The 23,080-nt window shown below is 37.6% G+C and overlaps 2 protein-coding genes across 3 annotated transcripts; both read left to right on the top strand.

Annotated features, from left to right (window-relative positions):
• The first annotated feature begins 1,568 nt into the window (after window positions 1–1,568).
• LOC136268974 (cytochrome P450 4B1-like) lies at window positions 1,569–9,867 on the top strand. 2 transcript variants are annotated; one of them, XM_066064445.1, is made up of 14 exons: window positions 1,569–1,760; window positions 3,335–3,476; window positions 3,527–3,699; window positions 3,829–3,953; window positions 4,000–4,062; window positions 4,111–4,207; window positions 4,254–4,367; window positions 5,629–5,716; window positions 5,875–5,977; window positions 6,029–6,159; window positions 6,210–6,274; window positions 9,321–9,403; window positions 9,456–9,521; window positions 9,569–9,867. In XM_066064445.1, the coding sequence occupies exons 1-14, from the start codon at window positions 1,593–1,595 to the stop codon at window positions 9,666–9,668; spliced, it is 1,518 nt and encodes a 505-aa protein (XP_065920517.1). In that variant the 5' UTR covers window positions 1,569–1,592; the 3' UTR covers window positions 9,669–9,867. The 2 variants fall into 2 exon arrangements, with proteins under 2 accessions (XP_065920517.1, XP_065920518.1); XM_066064446.1 differs by lacking the exons at window positions 9,321–9,403; window positions 9,456–9,521; window positions 9,569–9,867 and adding an exon at window positions 6,377–7,093 and having other exon boundaries at window positions 6,210–6,327.
• Window positions 9,868–10,522: 655 nt separating this feature from the next.
• LOC136268973 (cytochrome P450 4F4-like) lies at window positions 10,523–21,521 on the top strand. Its single transcript, XM_066064444.1, has 14 exons — window positions 10,523–10,729; window positions 15,531–15,672; window positions 15,727–15,899; window positions 18,764–18,888; window positions 18,951–19,013; window positions 19,067–19,163; window positions 19,219–19,332; window positions 19,405–19,492; window positions 20,123–20,225; window positions 20,282–20,412; window positions 20,469–20,533; window positions 21,127–21,209; window positions 21,262–21,327; window positions 21,375–21,521. The coding sequence occupies exons 1-14, from the start codon at window positions 10,565–10,567 to the stop codon at window positions 21,478–21,480; spliced, it is 1,521 nt and encodes a 506-aa protein (XP_065920516.1). The 5' UTR covers window positions 10,523–10,564; the 3' UTR covers window positions 21,481–21,521.
• Window positions 21,522–23,080: the final 1,559 nt, after the last annotated feature.

Below are 23,080 nucleotides of genomic sequence, written 5' to 3'. Positions count from 1 at the left end.
TAACTGTTTTACTTAAGCATGTTAACCCAAGCATCAATGTAGCAACAACTGAAAATACCCACTATAATATTATTAAACTATTTGACAAAAGTTGTTCTCAGAAAGTGATTAGTATATGGCAGGATGTTTGGAGCAATGGTAAGATAGCAGTGCACAGGTCAAGAAAACACACTGGCATCTTCTTGAAAACACATTATGATGGATGTTCTATTAGAGTAGTTGACTGTTCTATTAGAGTATGTCAATTTTTAGCAGCTTTTAGGTTAAGTCTCACACTAAAAGTATAATTTGAACCCTTCTTAGTAATTCTAAGTAAAGATTAGCCATTTTCCCTTCTATTTCCATCTTTTCATTGCCCATGCATACGTATAACATACAATTGCATCTATACTGCAACTTCTAGAAGCTTTCTAGCTTGCACATGGTAAAACTTTGGAGGGGGGTGCTTCAGCACCCCAAGCACTCCCCCTAAATCCGCCCTTGCTGTAGAGAGTTCAGCTAGAAGAAGTTACATTGTAGACAGTTCAGCTAAAAAGAAACTACCATGTAGAGAGTTGAGCTGCAAACAAATCGCCCTGTAGAGAATTCAGCTACAAACAAACCACCCTGTAGAGAGTTCAGTTACAAACAAGTCATCTGGTAGAGAGATCAGCTAGAAGGATCACCTTGTAGAGAGGTCAGCTACAAAGAAATCACCCTGCTTCATTTTTTCTTCTTCCTGTGGTAAAGAAAAAATGATAGGTTAAAAAGCCCTAAAGCCGGCCATAGGCCAGCTTTGGGGTATACAAATACAAAAAGAAGTGAAATCTAATCCAAAACAGCCAAGCTGTAAAAAAAGAGTGCGGCCCTCAGAAAGGCTATGGTGAAAAAAGATGTGAAATCCAAGGTGGCGGCCAAGAAATGGCTGTGATGGTAGGTTAATGGTAAAAATTTTAATAACGACAATTCAGGTGAATTTTGTGCCAAGACCAAGCGGCACCAAATTCACCTGAATTGCTGTTATTAAATTTTTTACCATCAACCTACCATCACAGCCATTTCTTGGCCGCCACCTTGGATTTCACATCTTTTTTCACCATAGCCTTTCTGAGGGCCGCACTTTTTTTACAGCTTGGCTGTTTTGGATTAGATAATCTATACACGTACATTATATATTAGGCTTGATTACTTGTTTCTCATCCCTGCCTGCACCAATTTTTACTCTGCCACCTCAAATTTCATTATTGCTAATATTAATAACCTGCGCAGGTATTTTAATCCAAAGGTTGGCCATCACTTTACAGCACAGGAAACATCTCTTACAGCTCAACTAAGGCAGTGAAATGTAAGTACGAGTGTTTAGAAGGCTTTAGGCAACCTACACAGTAACGGTTAACCTGTGTTTTGCATTCTTCAATAATGAAAAATGACCTCCCATGCACTTGTATGTAAATCCAAATTTTGTGGATGAGAAACAAGTAATCAAGTTTGCCTGGTCTTATAGTAATTGAGTCTGTGCAGTACCACAAATCAAATTAAAATGCCGGAGACTCCGCCTACCTATGAAGCGGGCGCCGCAAAGTCGTCGGATTATATTATGCTATTTGATCTTGATGGCGGTGTTCCTTTCGAGTTATCTATTATACGCAGTGGTGTGTCTACTAGTGGGGGCTGTGATTATTAAATTGTACCCTTCGTTTATTATCTACTGCAGACAATGGTATCATCTACGAAGTCTTCAGTTTCTGCCCTACCACTGGCTACTAGGAAACCTACATGTAGTGAGTTACGGCATCATCTGCTCACCTTGTTTTGTTCACTCGTAGTGTAGTCTACGTATTGGCGTTGCGCTCTGATAGTTTCTCCGATTTCTCGGACTCGCTCGGATGTCTGTGTGGCAAAATTTGGCGAAACTAATTTTAGCGATTGGGTGCAAGTGCTTAGTAAATCATGAATGATGTACAAAGCAGTGAACATAGAACCTATATAAACTTAATTATTATATATATTTGTTAATGTACAAACTCAATCATGAGTATATTCGTACATATGTAGTTAGCTACTTATTTACAAATTTATATAATTGTTAAATAAGTCAAGAGATGGAGCTTGGATAATATGATCATCTAGTTGGTTTCATAATTTTATTGTAAAAGGAAAGAAGGAGTTCATATAAGCATCTACCCTTGTTGGCAACTGCAGAAATCTTTGATGGTGACCTCTAGTTGTGGTGTTGCTTGGTCTAAACTGTTGTATTAGTTTCTTATATGCCAATAGCTACTCAAAATGGAAATGCAGAAAGTGTTTTGATAGATGTACAGAATGCAATCTTGGTGTCATGCTCTAGGTATTAGGCATTTAAAGTTGCTTAATAACTTCTGCCCGACACCAATTGTACACAATATTCATTGTTACAATATGGAATTAATGGTGACATGGATGGGGATGAGAAGCTAAGTATTAAGTTTAGCATAGTCTCAGTATCATAATAGAAGTTGTGTAGTTTCATGGCAAAAATGCCAGGTATGTCCAATACGCTTCTATTTAAAAATCATTAATTATTGTGTACAGCCTACCTCGTTTCTGTTTGATAACTTTGTGGGGCATGATACATGTACAGTAAATCTCTGCAAACACAATCCTGCTAGAAGAAGTCCAATTATTGGAGATTTTAGCACATCTAAACCAATGCAATCCAGTATAACAAATTTAACCTATACATTTTGTGTTAATTTAGACGTTTTGGGGCATGTGATAAATGGCGTAATGACTATAACATGTGACAGATACCTCAGATTCCGGACTAGATTTGGAAAGAGCAATGAATAGCGATTTTAATGAGCTAGAGCAGAAGGAAATCAGATGAATTTTAGGAGAGGTTGAAAATTGATATTTGGAAGAGAACAATCCCGAGCATACTCCATGAATTGTTAGGGCTGTGTAATAGGCAGAACACAGTGGTAGTGAAACAGTATGGGGGTGCATGGTTCATCTTGCTAAATGCATCTGACACCATTTTCTTCTTTTATGCAGTTCAAATAAAAGTGCTAAGCAAGACAGATCACTATCTGAAGTGTAAATTTAATCCTATAGTGTCAAGCTAGGAGTTTGCACTTCAGGTTACTATAATATAGCTTATAAATTTTTCCTCACAAAAATTAGGCCAGACAATGTTCATTTACAGGGTTTTGGTCCTGTCAACCCTTTTACAGTATGAATGCTTGCTTTTAATGAGCTTTTGGTAGTATTCACTGTAAGTCAAGCTCACCAAAAAGCCAAAAAGGTGAATTACATAAAAAGGTTTAAAATTCTAATTATGCACTTCAAGTTTATTTCCATTACTTTTTTTCTACAGATAAATGAAACACAGGAAACACTTCTTGCAATCCTTGATATTGTTGTACAAAGAAAGCTACAAATAGTATCAGTATGGTATGGTCCCTTCATTGCCACTGTAGAATGTTTCCGTCCTGATACTATCAGAGCTGTATTAAAAGGTAATGGATTTGTTACATAGCTACTCTGCAAGTTTGTTTGATGTCTTTAGAGGGTAAAAGTGATCAATTGTATCGTCTGCTTGTTCCCTGGCTGGGGAGAGGTTTATTACTAGCAAATGGTGACAAGTGGTTTCGTAGTAGGAGACTTCTAACACCAGCTTTCCATTTTGGTGTACTTAAACCATATGTACAAGTATATAATGAGTGTGCACAGATTTTGATAGTAAGTGTGTAGTGTGAGTGCAGTACAAATTGTATATGTGTCTTTGAAGTGTGGTGCATGTATGCATGTGTATAATCCTATTAGCTATTCTTTGTGGCTCCTACAATACGTATTATTATACTTCTGCAGGACAATTGGACTAAATTAGCTTCATCAAATGAATCAGTAGAGATTTGTAAGCCAGTCAGTCTGTTAACTCTGGATGTTGTTTTAAGATGTGCCTTCAGTTACGAGAGCGATTGTCAAGATCCTGGGTACAGTTATATTGTTACTGTTTATATATGATATTATTACAATTAGACTGAACACTCCATATGTTACTGCAATCTACAAACTATCAAGATTGATATCACAACGGATTATGTAATATCAGTAAACAACTGTAAAATTATGATGGTGTGTTTTGTTCAGGTATTTACCTCATCAAAGTGACTTGCTGTTTTACCTGTCACCATCTGGGAGAGAATTTAAAAGATCATTAAAAATTGTTCATGACCACTCAGAGAAGGTGATCTAATGATGTTGTTACTATCCTAATAACACAACATTCACAGGTGATAAGGGATAGGAAGACTGTTCTGGAGGAACAGGTTAGGAAGGGAAAACCAATAAAACCAACTAGTGGTAGGAACTATTCGGATTTTCTGGACATCTTATTAACTAGTAAGGTGGGTCATTACTGACACATGTAGTAGTTGTATCATGGGCCTGAGTGACTTGCTTGATGTGTACACCCAAGCCCAAGAGCCATGATCCTGAGGACATGGGTATATGATGCAACTGAGCTAATACCCCATAGTGGGCAACCAACTACCCAAAAAAATCAATATGGGTGTAAGTACTGTATATTAGGGATCATGAAGATTTGCACTTTCATGGCACCATGACAGGCCAAAAATTGCTTCAGTGCAACCTAAAACACTGCAATAGGTTGCTTTTTATTTTTCATGGAATTTCTACTCAGAGAAATGTAACTCAATAACGGCTAAGGCTATGGAATATGGACACAATTTTTCGCAGTTAAATGTCATGTCAGCCAGACAAGTTCCTTTTGGCATACGCAATGCATGCAATGCATGCTTCATGGACTTACCTATGTCCTCCTTTGTGTCCCATTTCATTTTTCTGACAGGTTAAGGTGTCAATTCACAATAGCAGGTTATGGCTTCCCTGTGCTGACTATCACATTTAGAATGGTAATCATCCTTAATTTTCTGTAGTAATTGCAGTGACACTTCTTGTACTGTGCTTCATTTATAACACTGTGTACTAGATTGAACATAGCTGAAAAATGAAGTATAATGGCCTCTTTACTTTAATTGAAATTGATAGTTCAGACACAATTACTGCATGTTGCTGGGGATCAAAGGTCTTGGATATTCTTCATATTTTAGTTACACGTTTCTGACTCCCTGTATTCACAGGCTTTAAGCCTTCTCACAGGTCCCTAGTGGGATAGCATTCACAGAATTAATTTTATGATATGTCTGGTGCCATTCTTTCTTTAATGCGGTATTAGTCACAAACAAGGAAAGATAAGTTTGATTAAGGGACCAAAGAAATAAGTAGTGAAACAAAGGAGGTTGCCTATTCCTGAAGATATTAGCGGACATTTAACAGTCCATACCCATGAATGGATTAGGAATTGAATGTCCACTAGTATCTCCAGGTGTCAGTGACCTCCCTGTATTACTACTTTTTACTTCTTTGATTCCTAATCAAGCTTAAAATTCCTAGTTTTCCTTGTACTTGTTTGTTTACTCTTTTGAACCCATGCATACCACATTAGAAGAAAGAATAGTGTCAAGCTTATTGTTTTTATCTGAATGCACACACATCAATGACTGAAATAGCAAAGTGCCATTTTCTGTACACTTGTACTAACATACACTACACCTATAGACTAATTAAGTTGTTGAAATGTTGTAGGATGAAAATGATGCTGGTTTAAGTGATGAGCAAATCAGAGCTGAGGTGGATACATTCATGTTTGAGGGACATGACACTACTGCTTCTGGTAATTGGCACTATGCATTGTATGTGCCTATGCCTGGTATGTGTGTGTGTGTGTGTGTGTGTGTGTGTGTGTGTGCGCACGTGTAAACCCATAGTAAGTGACATTTAGTATCAATGAACATGCAGGCATAGCATCACACTGTTTTCCACTACACACAGGTATATCCTGGACACTGTACTGTTTAGCCAAGCATCCTGTTCATCAAGAGAAGTGCAGGGAGGAGATACAGTTAGTACTGAACGGAAGAGATACATTTGAATGGTGATTGATTTGTGATGTGACCAATTGGATTATGTGATTGTTACTCTCCAGGGATGACCTGAAGTCACTTTCCTACACTACGATGTGTATAAAAGAGGCAATGAGACTGTACCCTCCTGTGCCATACTATTTCAGGCAGTTATCAGAGGACACTGTCATAAAGGAACACTTAATACCTAAAGGTAGTTACAGTGTGGTGCTATTTATGGTGTTTAATTGCAGTCATCTGAAGGAACAATTATTTGCATCGATACACTATCACTACATCGCCAACCAGATGTGTGGGAGAATCCAGAGGTAAAGGATTTGTTAGCTATATACAATGACTCATATACAGAACCAGCAGTTTGGTTAGTATTAAAAGTAGTGTTTTTGGCAAAAATTAGTACTAAATCATAGGATGTCTATTCATCAATTCTTCACCATCTTTATAAGCTGCAGTTGATGTGGTCTTCTAATCAAGAATGACGAACAACAAGCGAAGCTTTTGACAATGACTTATTTCATTCCCAGATGATTAATGTTTTGTATTCAATTAATTGGCACAATTAGTAAATTCTTGGCATCCAAAAAATTGGTCATGCAGATGATAAACTCTTTGTTTGAGACCTAGCAGCAAGTAGCTAAATTCTGCAAAATGTTGGGCACCAACTTTAGCAGTGAAAATGATGCATTGGATTTTTTTTTTAAATACAGACATGGCTGCTATTTGGCAGAAATTATAAACTCTAAGTAGCTAGTATTTTAAACTGTGTTGCATCATTGGACGTAGTTTTTAATACAATAAAAAAATGTTCTTGTGCCTCACTTTTACCAACTACTCTAAATAATTCCACTACAGCCACCTATTCACATCATCATGATACTATATCGCACTCTTTCTTTGCTAACCTGATGCCATCTATATTCTATAAAGCTAGGGCTATTTTGATTATGAGGCCTCATAATGAATCCCTCTACTGATGATAATTTTACTGTTGCTGTTATGTTCTTATGTAATTTGTTATGATTTGTAATAGAGCTTTTATATGTGAATTGTACATGTTTAGTTTGTGCTTGTTATGGTGTGTAAAGTAGTTGTTGGATATAATTCATAAATCAATCAACTAAAAGTTACCAGTAAACGATAGGATTTATAGGGATAATTATATACCGCATGGGCACATGACCTGAATGATAAGGCATGCAGTTGTTTATTGCAACAATTACACAAAAAATATTTGGAACTTTCAACTAGAGTAGGGACCATAGCACATCGATAAAAAGTACTGAAACAAGCTGGAGTAGTGCACGATATTAAATCACAGTAAAACAATAAGAAGTGTTATATCCCTACTGTGCTTAAGATAAAAATGCACAGTAGGGATTATAACACTTCTTATCGTTTTACTGTGATTTAATATTATACACTTCTCCAGCTTGTTTCAGTACTTTTTATCGACGTGCTATGGTCCCTACTCTAGTTGAAAATTCAAATTTTTTTTGTGTACTTGTTTGTTAACTTTTTTTGTAAATAATCATTATGGCTGGTCAACCCACATATAGCTACCACATCAAAAGAAAGAATTGGCACCGCATGCCTCAGCTATATCAATAATTGCCTGAAAAGTGAAGTACCCATTACGCTTTGTTGTCAGCTATGTCCAACCTGTTACACAACATTACGAATCAAGAACTTTCAAAAATACTTCTGCAATCCACGCGTACCATATCAAAGAAAGAATTGGCGATGGCACCCCATAGCTATATCAATTCTGCCAACTTTAAGAACAACACCCATAAATACTTGCGGGCCTGTCATGCCAACCATTGGGAGATCCAGCTTGAGTCACTGACTGTTCAAAATAAATTTTTGGGCATAATTACTTTAAAGCAGCAATGTCCTCTATGAAGGAGGTTGATGTGTGGTCTGCCTGAAAAACAACTGTCTTTTCTCTTGCGTGCTGGGTGTGATACCCTCCCTACCCCAATGAACTTCGCTTGATGGAACATAATTGTAAATCCAGTATGCCCTCTTTGTTGCTCAAACCAGCCTACAACCTACCATATTTTAACTGGTTGCTCTACTGCTCTTGATCAGGGAAGATATACCTGACGCTATGACTCAGTTCTACAGGATTTTGTTCATGGCCTACAGAAGAACATACCACCTTGTTATAAACTTTATGCTGATCTCCCTGGTCACTTGGCTAGCACTAGCCCACCAAGCACTGTTCCACCAAGCTTCTCATCATCATCATCAAGTGGGTCAGATATAGTTTTGATCACAGTATCTTACTGGATCTGTCAGTTGTTACCAATAGAGAACAACACTTTGCAACTGCCAGCTTTAGGAAAGTAGCTTGTTATAGCCTTTTTACTTTCAGAGCTTGAGCATACTGGCTTATTTGTTGAATTGGTTACAATTGAAGTTGGGTGTCTAGGTTATCAACAATATCTAATTATGTAGAGTTTGTCATCTAAAAAAACGCTCTGTTAGATCTATTTTCAAACAGTTGCTATTTTATGCTCCTATGGGATCTTCAATGCTCGCTCATCAGAATTGTGGGATATTACATAACTTATAACTGTTTTTTAGTTAATGTTGTAATTGGGTATATTGTGATTTATGGTTTTGTCTTGCCAGGGATCTAGCTACCTGTGTTTCAGGTAGTTGTGTACCCCTGAGTCTAGGCCCCCCTTAACTTACCTTGTAGCTATTCGTTGTCATTATCATGACCTCCACCACTATAATCGTCTGAAAAGTGAAGTATCCATTATGCTTTCTTGTCAGCTACGTTCAACCCATTACACAGCAGAAAAGCACCTCTGCAATCAAAGTAACCACTATGAAAAATACGGATGATTTCCGTTATGAAGGGAAACCATCATGTACTACTGCCAAATCGACACGTTTTGCTGTCAGTAAAGACAAATGGGACACAAAGGAGGATACTGGTAAGTCCATGAAGAATGCATTGTATGTACTGCGGTATGCCAAAAGGCACCTCTCGGACCGAAGCGACATCAAACAGTGAAAAAATCAAGATCAAGCCCATAGCCTTAGCTGTTATCGAGTTACACTTGTCTGAATGAAGGCATCAGCTAGTCAGTCAGGCAGCCAGGCAGTAGAAAATTCTATTTAATTTTTTTTTTTTAAATCCATAGCAACTTGTTGAAAGAGTTTCGGGTCAATCTGAAAGCTTGTTTGGGTGTTTTACCTAACCAATACTGCCTCATTGTCGTCAGGGAAAATTGAGGCTGGTTTTTGGGTGATGTTTTTCGTAGGCCACACCTACTCCTTTGTGGTCCCTACTATCGTACTGTATGATGAGTATACTATACAGAATGGCATATTCTACAGGATTATGATCCTTTGAGATTCCTACCAGAGAGGTGTGATGAAAGAGACAGTTTTGCTTACATGGCATTTTCAGCTGGACCAAGGTTTGAATTACTTACAGTGAAGTCATTCTTTATGAACATTCACCTTATATAGAAATTGTATTGGACAGACATTTGCACTAAATGAAGAGAGGATAGTGATTAGCTCAATACTGAACAAGTAACATGTTGTTACTGTAGTGATAAGTGTGTGCAAATTTGTGACAGGTTTTCATTGGAACTGGATGAAGATCATACAGTGGAATGGATGCCTCTGCTCATCCTACGTGCCAAATATGGAATTAAACTAAATCTAAACCCATTATAACTAAGGCCATATTCTGTTTTTCATCGTAAAATTCCAAAATTTAATGTAGAGTGAGGATTACCATTATCTGTTATAGAATTTGCCACAGCACAGTTAGCTAGGCTTATTTTCATACCTCTGTCTCTCCATCACTAGCAGTTAGCTGAGTTGGAAAGCAACAGTCACAAGATTCTGGTCCACTTTAAATGTAGGGACATACAGTCGTCCTTTGTGAAAGGAGAGTGACAGGTCAGTTAAACTTCTTGTACAATTCTGCAGATGCCAAGTGTCAGGGGGTTCACTGCACAAATCTTTCAATGTAATAAGGCTGCACTACATGAAATAGCTACTGTATGAGTGTAGCAATCTTGAGAACTGAACTGTTGGTGCACACTCAAAATATTTCATTACTCTTTATGATGGGGCAGCAGTGAAGACAAATGCAGGCACTGCATGATGAAAAACAGAAAACCATCAAATAGTATAGCCTGCTATTTTACTAACACTGATTTAGATCATTTTTGCAAAGCACTGTTTTATTACAGTATAGATATGTGGACACTGATTGCTGAAAATTACTAATTTGAGGATTTAATTTTTAGTTTACTATTAAAAGTCATACCAGTTGGAGAACCGGCTGAGTCAGTGTCAGCGTCAGCTGGTTGTATTTCCGGCACTGCATGTGTTCGTTGAAGCCATCATGTTGAGACCATAATATTAACTGCAGATTACAACATTTTTGCAAGTTGCTATAAAATTTTTGCATCTACATGAATGCACATGCATGATACACATTGTCTGCATGTGGGCAGGAGCTCATAAGCGCCGCAAGGCTCCTGGTGTGGGTTATGTATCACTTCCGGGGAGGTGGAGTGATCAGTTGCACGTGACCAAGACTATTACGCGAGATAATTTATATGGCAGTGACTTTGACCTGGCTACTATACACTGTGGTGTGTCTACTAGTGGGAAGTGTGATTGTTAAACTGTACCCTTCGTTCATTACCTACTGCAGACAATGGTATCATCTACGAAGTCTTCAGTTTCTACCTTTTCACCCTCTACTGGGAAATTTACCTGTTGTAAGTGCTTCGAAAGGGAGTATATATTTCGTTCGTTCATATGTGCAGTTGGCTGCTTATTTAAGCTGGCGCGGCACCGTCACCCTAGTCTATGCAGTGTAATTTTCGCGACTTTAAATTATAACGAATCAACATGTTTGTAGCTACCTTGACTGTTTTGATACCAAATCGTTTTTGTTTTTGTAACCCCATACTCATGTAAGGCTTGGCAAACTTGATTAGGCCAGGCAAACTTGATTGCTAGTTTCCTGTTTCAAGATTTTCAAAATATCATGCAGGCGGAAGGTCATTATTCATTATGGTTAAAACCTTGAAAACACTAAAATAACAATAATTTTCTATTGTGAATATTTGAAAATCCATGTGGTGAAAATAGCCATGTAATGAATATTTTGCGGCACTTCTATTAAGGCATACGGGAAACTAGCAATCCACTTTGTCTGGCCTTACTTGTTTTTCATCAACAAAAATTTGGATTTCTATGTGGAAGGGAGGTCATTTTTCATTGTGAAGAAAATACTCCAAATCAAGCTGTTCCTTTACTAGGCTAGTTAAAGCTTTAAGAACTACCGTATAGTGGGTTATTTTCGAAACAGAAATTTTGCACAAGAAGCAAAATCTGAATTTTGAAGGATTTTAATTTTGAAGAGTGTATATTTCGAAGTCCGGATGGATTTCAAATAAATGGAAATTCGTATCACACATTATGAATGTTTGCCAAAAACTGACTTACTGATGGAATAATCCCCATCCCTGTGCACTGGAGAGAAGACCGAGGGAGTTTCTAGTGAAGTAAATTCACTGGCTCGATCATGCTTGATCATAGCTAGCATAGATTCTAGAGCAGACGGCATCAATTCCCATTCTGGATCACCTGTTTTCTGGTTATTGGCACAGTAATGATACAGTTTACCCATTATTGGGATTTGGGGTTGGTCTGAAGACATGGCTATGCTAACCAATGTTGCCAAGCTGTCATGAATGGAAATTGAGGCTGGTTTTTATTTTTGGCTGGGAGAGTTCTTCATGATCCCTACCTAATTACAGTACTACCATATTGTATAATGAAAGTTAAATCACCAGCACATTAGCACATAAGTAGGACCTCCATTATCTGAACTAAAGTGTGCCAGTTCAATCATAAAAGTTTTCAGATAACTGAATTTGTACATTCATCATACAATACGGTAGTACTGTATATTAGGGATCATAGAGATTTAGGTTTTTCTAGCCAAAAAATTCACCCAAAAACCAGCTTCACAACTCCATCCTGGCACCTTGGCAGTATTGATTAGGTATAACCAAGCCCAAAAGTGTCTTCAGTACGATCCTAAAGGCTTCCAATAAATTGTTACAAAATAAAAAAATAAAAATTATACAATGGAATTTTCTACTGACTAACTGTCTGCCTGCCTGCCTGCCTGCCTGCCTGCCTGCCTGCCTGCCTGCCTGCCTGCCTGCCTGCCTGCCTGCCTGCCTGCCTGCCTGCCTGCCTGCCTGCCTGCCTGCCTGCCTGCCTGCCTGCCTGCCTGCCTGCCTGCCTGCCTGCCTGCCTGCCTGCCTGCCTGCCTGCCTGCCTGCCTGCCTGCCTGCCTGCCTGCCTGCCTGCCTGCCTGCCTGCCTGCCTGCCTGCCTGATGCCTTCAGGCAAGCATAACTCGATAACGGCTAAGGCTATGGGCTTGATTTTTTTCACTGTTTGACGTCGCTTCGTCCTGAGACGTGCCTTTTGGCATACCGCAGTACATACAATGCACGCATCATGGACTTACCTTTGTCCTTCTTTGTGTCCAATTTCTTTTTACTTACAGCCAAAGGTGTCTATTCGCAGTAGCGCGATGCATGGCTTCCCTACAGTACATTTGTAAATGGGAATCGTCTGTATTTTCCGTCATGGCTGGACTGATTGCAGAGATGATTCTAACACTGCTTTGTTTGTAACGGGCTGAACATAGCTGAAAGCGAAGCGTAATATAGCCGCTGCACTTACAAGGCAGTAATTGATAGTTGGGGGTGCGCGAATTGTCATATTTTCGTGGTAACAGGATTGTTGCAGAGGGACTTCTTTTACTGTTTTTCATCTGTGGCACTGTGTAATGGGCTGAGCATAGCTGAAATCGAAGCGTAATGGCCACTGTACTTTCGAAGCAGTTTGTGATAGCTGGCGCGCGCGTTTAGACGAAACCATTAATTCTGGCGCCATCCTTTCTTTTTATTCAGTATGTGTGGGTTCACCAGTCATAATAATGTTACAAAAAAGTAAACAAACAAGTTAAAGGAAAAATTAGAAATTTCAAGTTTGATTAGGGATCATAGAAAAAAAGTAGGGAAACAAGGGAGGTTGCCTACATCTCCAGATATACTAGTGAACATTTAATCCCTAATTCAGTCTTGATCTTGGGTATAGACTGAATTAGGGATTAAATGTTCACTAGTATATCTGCAGGTGTAGGCAACCTCTTTTGTTTCCTTACTTTTTTTTCTATGATCCCTAATTGAACTTAAAATTTCTAATTTTTCCTTTAACTTGTTAATATACAGAGTTCTGTTCAACTACTCTAATAGAACATACACTTATTCTAATAGAACATTCACCTAATGACGAAATTCTTTAATAGAGCAGTCACTTATGCTGTTTGGATAATTAAGGTTTGAAAAATTGAGATTCAGATAATTGAGATCCTAGATACATACATAAACTGTTGCATCTTCTGGTGTAACAATTGTAAGATTGCCTAAACTGCTTAGTGTGGTGTTCCACATTAAAGTGATCTATAAAGATCAAATTTTTAATGACTTCAAGTGTTATATATCTACCTTAAAAGTTCACTATTTGTGTCACAATGCAAGGACATATGCAGACTTTTAAAGGAAATTTTCAAACTGACTGTTGAGAACAAAGGAAGCTTCTAGCCAGCTCTATTGCAATTAAGCAACTGTACTATTAGAATAGTCACTATGTTGCCTGACTGTATAGTCACCATTTTCTTTCTTCTTGTCAATATGCTCATGGTGTGGCATGTTGGCTTTCTTGGCCGCACAACACACTACAATGTGTCTTGATTGAAATACTTTAACAGCATTTTCACGTGTGCATAGCTCCATGGCCCCTTCTTCAAAGCACAGCATTTTTCATTATAGTTGTCGGGTAGGCCACACAGCAACTTTGATTAAATAAGCACCAGCCATTTGCATGATAAGTACATTCAAAGTTTTGATTTACTTTTTTCTTAAACCATAGAGGGACTACGGGGGCTTTGATTTATTTTCACACACTTTGCAAAAATTGCTACAAAATGCAAGCATGTAACTTGATTGCCTTGATCTTTGGCACAAATGAAAGAGCATATAAAGGTACTAAGTTTGCTGTGAACCTTATGAATATCCAACAAGTTATGAATGCTTATTTATCAGTGCCTTTTGTTGGTTTGAAAAGCAATAAAGTTACAGCTACATAGTTATAAAGCAAAAAACAAACAAGTGTAAAATTGTGTGATTGAGATACTCCAATAGAGCAGTCACCGTGGAGTAAAAAAGGTGCACAAAAATGTTGAAAAAACATACCAGAATTCAAACCAGGGACCTCCATACCTAACACCCGCATCCTTAACCACTGCCATCTTGGCTGATCACCTCACTTAATTTCTGTTTTATAAATGATATTTCTAGTTCAAGAACATTCTATGTAGAAGTCCTCAGAAAAAAAAAGTGTGATTTATTAGAGTACTACAAAATTTATGAAAATAAGTGTGTCGTGCGGCCAAGTACAGCCGGTGCAGACAGATGACATACTCGTTTTATGGAACCAAGAAAATGCCATTGTTATGTATCCATAGCTCCATAGTGCTTGAATGGTACTTAACCATTTCTGCTGTGGAAGCTTCCTCAGGGTAAGGAATCTCTAACTTGGGTTGAATCTTCCCAGCTATCATTGGGATATACATGCCTTCAACATTCATCTTATTTCAGTTCTTCGTACTTAAATACATATACACGCAGTCTTCGACAATTCCTGTAGTAAAGGGAAAAAAAGTTAAAAGCAAGTATCAAGGCCAACCATAGGCTGGCTTTGGAACTTACAATTACTAAAAGAAATGATATCCACACAAAACAGCCAAGCTGTGAAGAAAGTTGCAGCCTTAAAAAGACTAGGTGAAAAAAAAGGTGGTGACCAACAAATGACTGCAATGATGTAATATAAATTTTAATAATGGCTGTGTACATTATTATAGCATTAACATCATAGCAGCCATTTCTTGGTTGCCACCTTTGATTTCACAACTTTTTCACCCAGGCTTTTCAAGGCTGCACAGCTTGGCTGTTTTTGAGTGGATTCTATTAGAAGTCCTCAAAAATGTGCTTTCTATTAGAGTATTACAATAATATTGAAGCAAGTCATGTGATACAATACATATAGGCTGGTTTTGGAGCCTTATAAAGTACAAAAAGAAGTGAAATCCACACAAAACAGCCAAGCTGTAAAAAAATTGTGCGGCCTTAAAAAGCCTAGGTGAAAAAATTGTGAAATTAAAGCTAGTGGCCAAGAAATGGCTGTAATGATGTTATTGCTAATAAATTTTAAAATTTTAATAGTGGCTGTGTGCATTGGGCATTAACATCATTTTTTGGCTGCCACCTTTGATTTCACTTTTTCACCCAGGCTTTTAAGACTGCACCACTGTTTCACAGCTTGGTTGTTTTTGTGTGGACTGTTTCTACCTGCTCAGCTAGATAAAGGAGTATAATATTGTGTATTACTGTTTTATGAAGTGTGTTACTGATCAAAAATCTGTATTTTATAGCTTAATGATTCAGAAGAATCGATCCATTACATTCTCAACATTATATTGCAAAGGAAACTAGAACTAGGGGTAATGTGGTATGGTCCTATGATACCTTGTGTAGAGTGCTTTCGTCCTGACACAATTAAAATAGTGTTGAAAGGTTAGTGATTGTGTAGAGTATTGATGGTAATATTTGTGATCGAATCATTTGTAGAGGATAAAAGTGATCAAATGTATCGTCTACTTGTTCCTTGGCTGGGAAGAGGCTTACTGATAGCAAATGGTGACAAGTGGTTTCGTAGCAGAAGACTTCTAACACCAGCTTTCCATTTTGGAGTACTTAAACCATATGTACAAGTGTATAATGAATGTGCACAGATTTTGATGGTAAGTGTGTGTAGTGTGAGTGAAAAGAGAGAGAGAGAGAGTGTGTGTGTTTGTTTATGTATGTGTATGGTTGTACATGTGACTGTGTATAATATAGGAAGGGGCTATTCATCTAGTTCTGTACGTAATAAAAGAAAAAATTAGCCAAAAAGGTTGGCAAGAAAACAACAACAAAAAACAGGGCTTGAACCTGGACCACTGGTGTGAAAGACAAGTGTGGTACCAACAAGTGCTACTGCTACTAGTTCCTCAGCTCTCTTACTTTTCTGTCTTATAAATGTGATTCAATAAGTAACCTGTATATAGTGAGAATACTAGGTGAAGAAGAAACCAAAGAACCCGACCCTAACCCTAATGCTAACCTTAAGTTTGCCTGTTAAGCATAATGATGTCCTTTATTATCTGTAGTTTTTGGTGAGTTCGAGGCAAGCTAGGGTTAGCCCGGCTTTGCCAGGACATTCGCTTCGCTTGCTGTAACTCTAGCTCGCATTGAACTCACCAAAAACTTACCTTCATACAACTAGTGTGTTTGACACTTGAGTTGTGATGAGTGAGAGCCGGACAAATAGCCTGTATAAGTCAGCATCTGGAACCAGACGAATAGCCACTATGTATAATGTAAGTATATCCAAGTTGCTCAGCTGTTTTTACTTTTATTTCCCTTAACAACAAGCATTTACTTGCATTACTTCAGTCTACCTGGTTAAGAACTCAAAGCAAATGCTTGTATATATCACTTAAAATGGGTGGGTATATTCGGACCTTAACTGTAAAAAATGGATCCTGGTCCAATTCATTATAGTATTTTGATTCAGCTTCCCAAAAAGAATAATATTTCAGCTATAATAAATTGATCTCCCATAGATACTGCACCATGCAGCCATAAATTATCAACACTTGTGGATATCTAAATCAGAGACAGTTGTCATTAGTGCTTTCCAGTTGCTAGAAGCAGTAGGTTTACAACATTAAACAATGGCACAAGCCCCCCTTAATGCTCTCAACTGCATGTCTGTTCTATATAGCTCATTTATAATATTGCAATTTACATGGTAGTGGATCAACCTTTACTATTACCTCTATGCAATCTAATTTACAGTGTAAACAAATAGGGCCTTTATTTGAAACAAGGCATTTAGTTTAGATGGTCCAAGTGATGCCGGGCGTTTAATTGAATAGTAGAATGTCATTACTGTAACAGTAACCATAGAGAACCTTTATAAAGTCTGTTGACTACATACATAAACAAGTGTAGTCAATGCCCAAAATGCTTTACATATATACGATACATGCTGCAAACTACTTACGTGATTACTTGTAGTGCCTTCATCCCTCAGAAGGTTCTGATTATTAAAAAGTTTGAAGAAACAGCAGCAGCAATTAAGGGAAAAAATTGAAGCCACTTAGACTAAGTAATATAGTTACAGTTGAATCGCTTGAAAAAGGACAACTAAGAAAATATCTGGCACCCTCCCCTACAGTCTGGGCCAAAAATGCTGAGAAGAAAATAAAAGCTAAAACTTTTATACAAGGAAATGGGGTACCTGTACTGACCAGTGCTGGGCGGTATTGAAAAATAGCAAACAGTATACCTTCCATAAAAAGTATCACGGTATTACTAAATATCACGGTATTAATGTAAAAGCCATTGGTATTAATGTAAAAGCCATCGATATTAATGTAAAAGCCATCGGTATTAATGTAAAAGCCATCGATATTAATGTAAAAGCCACCGGTATCAATGTAAAAGCCATCAATATTAATGTAAAAGCCATCGGTATTAATGTAAAAGTCATTGGTATTAATGTAAAAGCCATTTACCTCAACAAAAGCACCAAATACCCATGGTAGCTCAGCAAGCTTCAGATACAAATTACCACAAACAAGCTTGTTTACATAGTTTGGTTAGCTGACTGGGTAGTTGGAAAGGGCGGATACGGTCGGACACGGACATTTTCAAAAAGCGCTTTTACATTTATATAACAGTTATTTTTCATACCTAACACTGTTTTTACAGCAGTCTTCACTTCCAGACCCAGGCATCAATCTTGTCATAGCGCTTATCCATTTATAAGCGCACGTGCGAAGGACTAGACCAGCACTCCCAGCATGCCAAAGACAATATAGTGTTCTACACATGCTCTAAAGTCTATTACAGAGTTATGTAGTTGTAGAGATTAGCTTATATGCCCCATGCAAAATAGCTTAGTGGGTCAAATCCACAATCTTACTCCTTTTAGTATAAGGTGCAGGCGGTTATACCAAGTGTTGAGGGTTTCAAGGACCTGGCCTACGAGATTAGGTTGGGACATGCTAGATTAATCTCTATGACTCTGAATTAGATATATAACACTATATGGTCTGTAGAGTGCTAGTCTATCCTTCGCACATGTGCTTATATATGGATAACCACTATGACAAGATCGACGCTTGGGTCTGGAAGCGAATGCTGCTGTAAAAACAACGGTAGGTATGAAAAATAACTGTTTTGTAAATGTAAAAGTGTATTTTTAAAATTATCCACGTCCGTGTCTGCGTCCAACCGTATCCGCCTTTTCCAACTACCCTAGCTGACTACATCAGCACCTGCCTACAAACATTGTCACATGTCTGGTTACCTTCTAAATATGGATGAAACAAGCCCACAGGGAGGCCATAGTGCCCAGACAGTATGGCGGTATTTAAAAAAAACAGGTGGTATCAAAACCAGTATGACTTAAATATCACAGATTACTAACAATACTGGTATATTGCCCAACTCTAGTACTGACCACATTGTGTGTCTTCATTATACTTTACCTATATACTGTACAAAACAGGCTGTCAGTGGCAGAATACAGGTTATGTTGTATATCTCTCAATAGGACAAATGGACAAACCAATCTATATCAAATAAACCAGTAGAAATTTGTGAGCCAGTCAGCCTGTTAACCTTGGATGTTGTTTTAAGATGTGCCTTCAGCTACAAGAGCAATTGTCAAGACCCTGGGTACAGTTATACATACATTATTATTTATTGTGGTAAACGTATGGTTTTCCTATTATACACAGGATAAAGACTCCATATGTTAGTGCTATTGGTTCACTGGGTAAACTGGTGTCACAGAGAATACAGTAATGCTGCTTGCAATACTGGCAACACGTGTTTAGTGTCATTTGTTGTGCAGGTACCCACTTCACCTAATAGACTTCTTATTTTATCTGTCACCATCCGGGAGAGAATTCAACAGAGTTCTAAAAGTTCTACATGACCACTCAGAGAAGGTGATCTGGTAAATGATATTATAATCCTAATAACACACTGTCATTGTGTCAACAGGTGATAAGGGATAGGAAGACTGTTCTGGAGGAACAGGTTAGGAAGGGAGAACCAATAAAACCAACTAATGGTAGGAAGTATTTGGATTTCCTGGACGTCTTATTGACTAGTAAGGTAAGTGTATTTATGTAGTAAATACATAACTCAAGACACAGAGACATAGATACCACACTCTTAATGTTATAGGATGAAGATGGTGTTGGATTAAGTGATGAACAAATCAGAGCTGAAGTGGATACATTTATGTTTGAGGGACATGACACTACTGCTTCTGGTAAGTTTTACCAGTGGTGTAACTGCTAACTAACTAGACTTCTTGAAGTTTGACTATTTAGTCTGTAGTGCACGCAAAGTAACAAAAGGCATACTCTTTGTTAGCTAACTTTATGAAACTAATATAATTGCAGTATATAGTGATTGTAGGTAACTAGGGGCAGATCCAGGAGCTGGCAAGGGGAGGGGCGCAAACAGGCTAAGTTGTAGGCTAAGTTGTAGGTGTAGGTTGTAGATTCTCTTGTTAGTTGCTGCATTTTTGAAGCAGCAAATTATCACCTTTTAGTAGTGTCTCACTGTTGATTTTTGCCGTTTTGGCCTTTGCAGATGGTTGTAAAGTCTTTAAAAAGCTGTTTTAAAGGCTCTGAATGTCTTAAACAATAGCAACACAGTAATTATTTTTAGAGGTGCTTAGGACGCACGAAGGTACTGAGTGGCTATTTCACAGTTAGCTTGACTTTGGTTTACTTTAGTTTCAGGCGAATTTGTAATAAATGCTAGTAAAATGTGCATATTTTCATGAGTTTTATAAACTGATCTTGGCCTGACTTGAATACACAGGGCTTAGCATCATTCATACAAGCAAAACCACTGTACTGGTATACATTATGATGAATTTCATTACACACAGGTATATCCTGGACACTGTACTGTTTAGCCAAGTATCCTGTCCATCAGGAGAAATGTAGGGAGGAGATATGGTCAATACTCAATGGAAGAGATACATTTGAATGGTGACTGATTTGTGATGTGATCAATTAAATCATGTGATTTGTTACTGACTCTCCAGGGATGACCTAAAGTCACTCTCCTACACTACAATGTGTATAAAGGAATCAATGAGACTTAATCCTCCTGTGCCCCATTATTTTAGGAATGTATCAGAAGACACGATCATTAAGGGACACCTGATACCTAAAGGTAATAATTATATAACAGTGTCACACTTGGCCAGCTGACATTTATCATCAACTTAGGAACAATGGTCGGCATTAATGCACTGGAATTACATTACCAACCAGATTTGTGGGAAAATCCTAAGGTAAAGGCTGTAAGGTGATAGTGTTATAGGCTTTAATACTTGGTTTGTTATATTTGAAGAGTGGTGCACATAGAGGTGAATGGTATACCTAGCCAAGATACAGGTGTCAGGGAAAGTAGTTCTCTAGCTATAGTGACTCTGAGATATTCAAATGTCATTGTTTCAATGGTCTAAAGAGTTGTAAACACTGTAATGACTGTACTAGAAGAGTTTTGACTGCTCTATTAGAATGTTTTTGATTATAATTTTTTTTTGTTTTTCACCATCCCACTCAGAACCTGCAGGCTAAAGTTCCACCTGGTTATGCTGGAGAAGGCCATGTGGAAGATACCTGTGCCATCTCAATACATCTGCCTTAACAAAGCTACAGCTTTTCTTCAATAACAACATCTACATACATGTAAAGGGTTGTGCCTTGAAAGTGCTTAAAATTTGTTGTACAAATGGCAAAGTAATTGGATTGTTAGAGCCTTGCTAGTGGTTCATAATAGTACAATCCCCATAAGTACTGCAAAGCAGCTTAATTGAGCATGGTGCTCCTGATAATAGAGAGCTTATATAAATATGAAAGCAGTGCCTCATTTATTCTACAGGTATTTGATCCTTTGAGGTTCCTACCAGAGAGGTGTGATGAAAGAGACAGTTTTACCTACATGCCATTCTCAGCTGGACCAAGGTTTGAATTACTTACAGTGATGTCATTTTTTATAAACATTCACCTTATATAGAAATTGTATTGGACAGACATTTGCACTAAATGAAGAGAGGATAGTGATTAGTTCAATACTGAACAAGTAACATGTTGTTACTGTAGTGATAAGTGTGTGCAAATTTGTGACAGGTTTTCACTGGAACTGGATGAGGATCATCCAGTGGAGTGGGTGTCTACCATGATCTTACGTGCCAAACATGGCATCAAACTGAAGCTAAAGCCACTCACTACATGAATTTGATTGTTCAGTTCAAGAAATATATGTGCCTCATATAATGCTGTAGTAACAGGATTGGTGCTGGCCCATATAATCACAGTAAAACAAGTACATAGGTGTGCATCTAGTCTTTGGGCTGTGGCACCTTTCCATTACAACTTCTGGATGGGCTACCTACCAAAGTGTTTCATAGGACTGCCAAATACTGACTTAAATTCTATATACTTTAAGGTGACTAAATTTAGCGATACAATGTCGCTAGCAACTGAATTAACTTAAGCTCTCTGCATTTTCAACGAACTACAGGCATGCCTTCATAGGTCTTGACTGCTGCACAGGCATTTCTTGTTAAGCCTTTCACGAATACGGCTGTTCTGAGCATCGTGAGTGTGAAACTGTGGTAACTTGTATATTGGCAAAATTAGTGCATACAAAATTTAGTGATTTTACGAATTTGCAAATTGATGTAATTATAATTAAATTGATGTAATTATAATTAACCATACATTTTGCAGGTTTAGTGTGTACTAAATTTAGTGAAACAACCAAAATCGCTAAAATTGCTAAATTTAGTGTATCGCTAAATTTTAGTCACCTTAAGGTATATGGCAATTGTGAACAAGGTCATGTAGTGTAGTAACAAATTTTGCTAAAATTGTTCACTTTGTGATAAAAACACCAAATTTTCTGTGGAAATTGAGTAAGGTACACTGAGATACTGTACCACATTAAAATTATTGCCTGAGGTAGTTTTTGGAAATTTTAGAGTAGCTAGGTTATAAAATCATTTCTAGCTAGTCAGAAAGCCATACAAGTGCACTTAAACTGTTTAGCTTACATAATTGTCATCAGTATTACAGATCCAATCAGAAACTCTTTCAAAATGTGGTAAAATAAATTAGTGTGTCCATTCACTGGACTACTGGCTCAAACTTTTTTGTTTTCTTGCCTTTTACAGCTACTTAACCACAGAAGTATTTTAGAGATCACACCATTTACCACAAGACATAAAACTTGCATACAAGGCATATAAACTTGCACATTATTCACTAAACTACACTAAAACCTCAGTGTGGCTTGTTATCAAAAATAATTTGTAGCAATAATACATGCACTGTGCACTGTCTGCTAAATGCATCTGTCAGTGTTTTGTAAAATAGCACACATTGACATAAAATTTGGTCAGTTTTACACCTGCGATTATATTGAAATAATGTAGCATTTCTAATCTTTCAGCAGTCTGCATATATAATTATATAGCTCCTTGATTTATAATGTTTGTAAATAGCAACAAGTGCACAGTATTCAGTTAGCCAGACCCAATGCACACACCATCTAACAGATAGGTAAGAAAAACTACGTGTAGTATACAAATTTTTAAGAAGAATTCAACTTACATTGATTACAAATTTATCATACTTTTAACCACTAAAACTAGACTACAGTTAGCTGTATGTGCCTCTAAATGTAAGACAAGACACTGAGAACTCTGAGTGTGTGGCATACAAAGTAATGATCAAATGGCTAATCACTTTTAGTGGTTGAAAAAGGTATTTGAACAAACTTTATGTGAGTCCAGTCCAGTGAATGGATACACCCAAAATAAACTGTCTCATTT

This window comes from Dysidea avara, chromosome 10 (genome assembly GCF_963678975.1).
Source record: "Dysidea avara chromosome 10, odDysAvar1.4, whole genome shotgun sequence".
NCBI lineage: Eukaryota > Metazoa > Porifera > Demospongiae > Dictyoceratida > Dysideidae > Dysidea > Dysidea avara.
The sequence above is the reverse complement of the archived record's forward strand: the minus strand, read 5'-3'. Positions and strand labels throughout refer to the sequence as shown.

Coding starts and splice junctions, on each gene's coding strand:
- LOC136268973 (XM_066064444.1), top strand. CDS start 10,565: ATGGCAGTGACTTTGACCTGGCTACTATACACTGTGGTGTGTCTACTA. Junction 18,889..18,950: donor AGCAATTGTCAAGACCCTGG/GTACAGTTATAC, acceptor TATTATACACAG/GATAAAGACTCCATATGTTA. Junction 19,493..20,122: donor ACATGACACTACTGCTTCTG/GTAAGTTTTACC, acceptor CATTACACACAG/GTATATCCTGGACACTGTAC.
- LOC136268974 (XM_066064445.1), top strand. CDS start 1,593: ATGGCGGTGTTCCTTTCGAGTTATCTATTATACGCAGTGGTGTGTCTA. Junction 1,761..3,334: donor TACTAGGAAACCTACATGTA/GTGAGTTACGGC, acceptor TTTTTTCTACAG/ATAAATGAAACACAGGAAAC. Junction 3,477..3,526: donor TATCAGAGCTGTATTAAAAG/GTAATGGATTTG, acceptor TGATGTCTTTAG/AGGGTAAAAGTGATCAATTG.